This window comes from Acomys minous (assembly GCF_964271855.1).
Source record: "Acomys minous genome assembly, chromosome: 14".
NCBI lineage: Eukaryota > Metazoa > Chordata > Mammalia > Rodentia > Muridae > Acomys > Acomys minous.
In genome coordinates this window covers 107,654,919-107,662,368 of record NC_140496.1, presented here as the reverse complement: position 1 = coordinate 107,662,368, position 7,450 = coordinate 107,654,919, and the positions used below count along the sequence as shown (strand labels likewise).

Sequence of the window (7,450 nt, the reverse complement as noted above, 5' to 3'; positions counted from 1 at the left end):
GCAGGAGTGCGACCAGCTAAATCGTGACCGCGAGGTCCTTCGGGCGGAACGTGACCCGCTGGGCTGGGCGTGGGCCGGCGGGCGCTTGTGCGCATGCGCGCGGGAGCTCGCCCGCGCGCTTCTGTCTTTCGGCGGGCAGACATGGTGAGAGCGACATCTCGGCGCTGCGGGAGCGGGGGAAGCCTGGGCGGCGGGGCGAGCTGCGGCGGCGGGGCGGGGAGCGGCAAGCACGTTAGCCCCCCTGCAAGGCTAGCATTCACCTGATGCCCAGCCTGGCCTGGAGCTCCCAGCAACGCTCCTGCCTCGGCCTCCGCAGGCCCGGCATGGACGGCTCCTTGAGCGATTGCTCAGCGTTTTGTGCAGTTCCCGAGGCTTTTGGGTTTTATCCACTTTAATTCTGGACGAGCCTCTCACGATTGGGCCGCCTGATTTTTTTTTTTTCTCTTTCTATATCGGGTACTTGGGCGTGCCTGTTTTTCTCCTCCCGTTTACGCGATCATTAAGAATATTGTCTTACATTTTACCTGGGATGGCAGAAAGTCGGCCTTTGCCCACGCCTTAAATCCTGTCACTCCCGAGGCAGAAGCAGGCAGGTCTCTTGAGAGCAGCCTGGTCTACACTGGGAGTTCCAGGCCAGACAGGGCTTCGTAGCTGAGACCCTGAGTCAAAAAGAAAATCACCTACTTTGGTAATCGCTTTTACCTACTTGAGGCCATTGATACGGTTTAGGTACAAAGGTGGGGTTTGGAGCAAATGGGACTGATTTTTTTGGTAGTGGAGTAACTAAACATTGGAGGGCTGTAGGAGTTCTCTGGGGTCTCAACTTTCTTAAGCAGAAGTGTGCTGCTTGCGTTTTTCGGCATAACTCAAAGATGAGCTTAAACGGTGATTGATTTCGGGTCAGTGATGAGCTGGCATGTATTCTGAATCTGAAGTTGATTATTAACCACTTTAGCTCTAGAATTACTCTGAGACCTGAAAAAAAAAAAACCAGGATCTGCTCATATTTGAATCTGGGCTGCCGGGTTTTGAGGATAATGAAAGTGCAAGTTGAACGGAAGTGACTGACGATGGGGCCTCTTCTGCTCTTTTGCAAGGGCACACCACAGAAGGACGTTACCATCAAGTCGGACGCGCCTGGCACCCTGCTGCTGGGAAAACATGCTGATTATATTGCCTCCTACGGCTCAAAGAAAGATGACTATGTGCGTATGACTTTCTAAGACTAGCCGCTATAAGTTGGACCAGTGGGCCTGTGGTCCAGTATGATAGGTGTCCCGCGTACATCAGCCAAACTTCACTGGTACATGAAAGGCCAAAGTGGAAGGAAGGGGCCTGCACCCTTCTGGCTCGGGTATAACCTTCAAGGTCAATGATGTGTTGGCATGTATTATCTGAATTTGCTGATGTGTAATAGCACTTTAGCTCTAGAATTACGCTGAGACCTTGGAAAGGTTTTGCCCTGGTGGGAAAGTAGTGAGTTGGGGGCTTGTCACTCTGGGTTTTAGTAGACATTGATGTTTGTCTATTTATATAACTTTAGACTTATGTTCAGGAGAGCCATAGCTGTTAGGAATCATAGATCTGTTTTCTGATGCACTTATGTGACCCCTGTTTGACTGTGGGGGTGGAGGTCTGCTGTCTTAAAGGGGCCTTTATAAAAGTTGGCCACAGCAAACTTTAAAAAAAAACGAGGTGTGTTGTATAAAATCAGATTGACATTTAAGAAACTTCTCCTAGGAATATTGTATGTCCGAGTACTTAAGGATGAGTGGCATCTACTGGGGCCTGACGGTGATGGACCTCATGGGACAGCTTGATCGGATGAACAGAGAGGAGATACTGGTGTTCATCAAGTCCTGCCAACATGAGTGTGGGGGAGTCAGCGCCAGCATTGGGCATGACCCCCATCTTCTGTACACGCTGAGTGCTGTCCAGGTAAAGACTTCCTCCCGTCCTGAGTGAGGCCTGCCCTGCAGGGTCAGTGATGTCATGGCATGTATTAGCTGAGTGCTAATGTGATGCACGTTCTCAAGATGCACTGAGACCTCCCAGGGCAGATTTCATCTGGATAGAGCCGAAACTCAAGTGCGGTTTTACTAAAGCTCCAGGGGATGGTTAAATCCTACCACTATGCTTGTTTTTTAGATCATTGATGTAGTGTTTATGTAGTGAGACACTAATTAAAAAATGTCCAGCAGGGCTTGATTGTAACTGAGTGACAACCTGGAAAGTTTATAGTGCACTTGGAGGGGCGTCATTGGGGACAGGAGAGCTCAACACTGAACTGTCTTTCAGATTCTTACTCTGTATGATAGTGTGCACGTTATCGACGTGGATAAAGTCGTGGCCTACGTCCAGAGTCTACAGAGAGAGGATGGCTCGTTTGCCGGGGACATTTGGGGTAAGGCCAGTGTGGTCGGTTACTCCTTCCTCAGAATGTCTTTGTCTCGGTAGAATCTAGAAGACTTGAAGTTGTTCATCTTTTCAGGTCCCACTAAGCAGTTGGTCTCACTGGACTAGATGGCCCTGCTGGGAGTCCCAGCATGCCCTGTGCTGGCCTGTCAGCACCACACTAAAACATAAGGTAGGTTCCATTTCTATCCCCACTATTTAGTAGCTTTGAAGGGCTTACCTCCCTGAAAAGGGGAAGTCTTTAAAAAAAAGTTTTTCAAATTGGTAAATGTCTGAGTTGGGAGTTGGAAATATTTTTATTTGATTAGTGTAGATAATTCGGGTGGAACAAAACGCAGGCCTGAGACCAGCTGCTTTGTGGGATGTGAACCTTGACAGGAGGGTGCTGATGTGAGCCCTTGGCATAGAATCCTTCCACTTGTAGGTCCTTGTAAGCTACGTAGAAAGGCTGCTCTTTCTAGTTTTCTAGCTGGCTTCCGCAGAAGTTTGGGAGGACTGACTCTTCATGACTATAAAGTTAGCCTGGGCTTTGGGGAGTCTGGTGCACAGTAGGGTTTTGTTCTTAAGCTGTAACGTTTACATGGCTGCCTTGGCTCTTTGTCTTTAGGAGAGATCGATACAAGATTCTCATTTTGTGCAGTGGCAACTTTGGCTCTCTTGGTAAGCCTGGGGTGTCGCGTGGAAGGGCCTGATGGGACATGTGTGAGTGTTCTGGGTCCTGATGACAGTTCTGTTCCTTCTTACAGGGCAGGCTTGATGCTATTAATGTGGAGAAGGCGATTGAATTTGTTTTGTCCTGTATGAACTTTGATGGTGGATTTGGGTGTAGACCAGGCTCTGAATCTCACGCCGGACAGGTAATCTTACAATTACAATTTGGTAAAATTTGGAGGGTATAACTGGTATTAAAAGATGAAAGATTTATGGCCACACCTTGTTAGTTAAGGAGAGTGGGGTTTGCGTATGTGCTGTGTGTCAGCTTTAGTCCTAAGGCGGCACAGCCAGTGTTCCTTATGGCACTTACTTACACGGAGCCTGCATTCTGTATTATCTGCTGGCCTCGAGAATCGCCACGTGCTGGGGTTGTGGGCACGAACCTCGATGTACATGTATTCAGCTTCAGTTATACAAATGAGGACATTCTAGCCTAGCCCAGGGTGTCCAATTGAGCTTCTTTTGTGGTGTTGTTGTTGTTGTGTTGTTTTGTGCTAGAGACCATTGTGTGTATAAGTTGTAGTTGAATAAAGAGATTCTAAACTAGGAGGTGTTTTCATAATTTTGGTAGTGTCTGTCGCTTTCTATTAAATTATACCTGTGTACTTTATGTCTGTAATTTTAGATCTATTGTTGCACAGGATTCCTGGCGATCACTAGTCAGCTACATCAAGTGAACTCTGACTTACTTGGTTGGTGGCTTTGCGAACGACAGTTGCCCTCAGGCGGACTCAATGGGAGACCGGAGAAGGTATTACTTATACTAGTTATACTGCTTCTTTGTTACACCCTGGGTGCCTGGTCCTGTAAGCGTAGAACTGAGCTGTTTTTCTTATATAGCTGTAAGGTGCTTTAAGGAGAGAACTTAGGGCTCTCATTGACCCTGAGATCATTTCCAGGCATGGGGAGTGTGGCTGCTATTTTCTACCACTGTGCGCTCCAAAGTGACCACCACCTGGAGGACACAGGCAAGAGATGTTTGAGTCTGCAGCAGCCTAGTTTACTGAGGTAGACCCTGGGATGGACCTTGTCGATAAGTAAGATGAACACTTCACATACAGCTAATCTGAGCTCCGAACTGCCCGTGTGACTACTGAGCTAGCGCTGGCACACGGAATGTTAGTGTGAAGGGAGTGGAGCCTGTGACAGCCTGCCCCGAAGACGGTGCCCACGCCCAGACCTGAATGAACGACATTTTTGCACAGCATTTGTGAGCTGATAGCCATGTGATTTGTTTGTATTCAGGAATAAAAAGAAGGCTCCCAATTAAACTACCATTTGTTTGCTAGTGAGAGAATTAGCATATGCTAATGTCTTGAATATGCGTGAGGAGGGAAGGATGCTTCATGGGTAGTATGGAAGCAGGGCCTGAATTTTAAGCTACTAACTAAACTGGCTGAAACCTAGAAACTAGGTGCCTGTTAGTCACTCTTGGAGCTCAGCCAATGTAGATTGTTCGGGCTAAAGGATCTATAGGGCCTGGCTGGTGAATTCTCAGATGACTGTCCCCTGGGCAGCGCTGAAAATGGTCTGCCTAGAAGATCTTATCTCCTGGCTCTTACCAGCAACCTCAGCTGAGAATTGCATAGGTTATTATTCATGAAGATTAGTAAATTGATGTTTGCCAACTAATACTGAAATGGTGTGAGTGCCAATAAAGTAAAGTAAAATAATGTAAAATGTAGCAGTTGCACTGCCTCAGGCTTTTTTGTCTACTTCCCCGTTGTTGGAGCATGGGATTAGACAAAAAGGTTTCCATCAAATCTAAGGAAATAGAAGAGAAAAATAGTGCTGACAGTCTAACTGATTCCCCCCACAGTTACCAGATGTGTGCTATTCGTGGTGGGTCTTGGCCTCCCTAAAGATAATTGGAAGACTTCATTGGATTGACAGAGAAAAACTTCGAAGTTTCATCTTAGCATGTCAAGATGAAGAGACAGGAGGCTTTGCAGACAGGCCAGGAGATATGGCAAGTACCATCCTGTGGCTTTGCAGTTTTATGTTGTTGGTGACTTGCATGGCTAACCCAGACATTGCCAGTGTGGTAGAAATAGTGCCGTGTAAGCAGATAGTGCAAAGGTTGCTCTGAATGTTTCTATAGATTGTAAAATAAGGTTAGAGCTTATAGAAGTTTCTTACCAATACTGTTTGAGATTGGGCAGGTGACTGAGTTATCACTGTTATGAATTTCTGCAGGTGGATCCTTTTCACACCTTATTTGGCATAGCTGGGTTGTCACTCCTGGGAGAAGAGCAGATCAAGCCTGTGAGTCCCGTCTTCTGCATGCCGGAAGAGGTGCTCCAGAGGGTGAATGTCCAGCCTCAGCTAGTGAGCTAGAGGCCGCTGCCAAGAAGTTCCAGTGTGCACTATGAAATGGCTGTGTTTGAAGTGCTTGCCAATCCTAAAAGTGACTGTTAATACTTTGTATATCATATGTTAATGATAAATTATATAATTATAAGTATTGTAAAGTATATTTAAATCTTCTGCTGTGTTCTTAGTACAGTTTTTGCCTATACTTGAAGTATGTTTTTGATGTCTCTAACAAACTTAAGAGCTGGTATTTGATGCCTCCCCATGTCCCTAACCTGTAACACTGATTGGAAATGATTTTAACTGATACAAGTGAGTGAAACTCATGATTTAAATAAAAGACACACAAAACTGAGTGTGTGTAGCTGTTTCTTTAGAACTGAGACTTCCCGTTTGATGACAGATTCAAAAGTCCCAAGGTCATATAAGCCCTCCTGCAGTAGGAGTAAAGCTGGGTCACCCAGAACCCTGGAAGTCACTCCCAAAGGATTGGTTTAAGGTGTAGTTGTTTCTTGACTTTTTTTTTTTTTTTTTTTAGATTTGTTTATTGTGTATGCAGATGCCTGTATGTATACCTGCACACCAGAAGAGGGCACCAGATCTCATTACAGACGGTTGTGAGCCACTATGGACCATTGGAAGAGCAGACAGTGCTCTTAACCTGAGCCATCTCTCCAGCCCTGTTTCTTAGCTCTTAAAGACCCCATCTGGGAGTTTGATGTGGTTACTGTGGGCTGGCCACAGGTGGAGTGAATAGTGGTTGTTGCTTTAAGTTTGTAGTTTGGACTTAGTTTAGTATGTAGCGACTTTTGGGTAAGAGAACCATAGGTGATATCTTTTCCTCTTTATTCCTTGAGCCTCTGCCCACACTGAACACTTCCGGTCCTGTCTACAAGTTAGTATTTTTAAGGCTTTTCCAGGCTTGTTTTACCAATGTCTTAAGTCCTAAGGTTGCTTAAACACTTAAGTCACATGTTGGCTACACACACCTTATAAACCTACATGTCTTAAGTGCTCTTATTTCTGTGAAGAGGTAACAGTGACCATGACTAATTTATCAAAGCATGTAACACTGCTTACAGCTTCAGAGGTTTAGTCCCTCATGTTGGCCGGCAGACATGCGCGCTCCTCCACGACCACGCCTACTCCGACAAGCAGAGCCGCCCCCTTAGTACGAGGGGCCATTTGAACTGAAACTACCTCAGTTCTGCCTCCTGGAAGTTGCTCTCTAAGCATTGGAGGGGTTGGGGATTTAGCTCAGTGGTAGAGCGCTTGGCCTGGGTTCAATCCTCAGCTCTTGGGGAAAAAAAAAGCATTGGAATGAGCTTCCCAACGGTTAAGTACAGGATGTGGTTTGTGCTACCCTGTGTGTTAAGCTACAGTATGAGCTGCCAGTTTGGATTTAACAGCCCATGTTACCTCACCTGGTTGCTACTGTGCTATGTGTTGTGTACAGCTGTGAGCACAGACCTTTGCTCTAAGACATTGGGTACTAGGCACATCACGACTAAGTGTATTGGGACTGCAACCATGGGACACGTGTTAGTGTTAAGTATTCGGTCCCTCAGCTCGGCCCTGCCTTCAAAATGAGCTGTTGCGACAATTGACACCCCAAGTTTTTGAGCCTGATAGCTACGTTTTGTGGAGGCCTACACAGGCTCCTGAAGATGAGAACAAAGCAGCGGTCCCTAAGGGCAAAGGTGAGAAAGTGCACTGCGCCTGCGCCTGAGCCATGAGCGCACTGCGCCTGCGCCGGATCTCCCGCTTTAAAAAGCCGCTCGTCCTCAAAGCCTCACGTGTCAGAGCTGGCCTGAGGGATGCTGAGGCAGGAGGCCGCTTTTGGCTCCCGCTCCCCACGCGGGTCACCATCAGGGAGGGAGGCCCCATGCGGACTCTCGGCCTCCTTGTCCCGGCCTAGCACGGAGGGCGCAGCAGCCGACAGGAGCAGCAGCAGCAGCCCCGCGCCGCCTGGGCCAGGCAAGGCCTGGGGCCTCGCCCTCAGGAGGGC

The 7,450-nt window shown here is 47.4% G+C and overlaps 2 protein-coding genes across 2 annotated transcripts in view; both read left to right on the top strand.

The window, feature by feature from the left end:
• Window positions 1-240: 240 nt before the first annotated feature.
• RABGGTB (Rab geranylgeranyltransferase subunit beta) lies at window positions 241-5,797 on the top strand. Its single transcript, XM_084757307.1, has 8 exons — window positions 241-1,205; window positions 1,741-1,938; window positions 2,299-2,404; window positions 3,023-3,075; window positions 3,162-3,272; window positions 3,755-3,880; window positions 4,949-5,098; window positions 5,326-5,797. Exons 1-8 carry the CDS (start codon window positions 1,071-1,073, stop codon window positions 5,464-5,466), a joined length of 1,020 nt encoding a protein of 339 aa, XP_084613433.1. The 5' UTR covers window positions 241-1,070; the 3' UTR covers window positions 5,467-5,797.
• A 1,308-nt stretch (window positions 5,798-7,105) lies between these two features.
• The window catches only part of MSH4 (mutS homolog 4), a 58,601-nt gene continuing 58,256 nt past the window's right edge, over window positions 7,106-7,450 (top strand). The window contains exon 1 of the mRNA XM_084755483.1: window positions 7,106-7,431. Within this exon, the coding sequence (XP_084611609.1) occupies window positions 7,260-7,431 (172 nt within the window). The 5' untranslated portion in view covers window positions 7,106-7,259. The remainder of the gene's footprint in view (window positions 7,432-7,450) is intronic.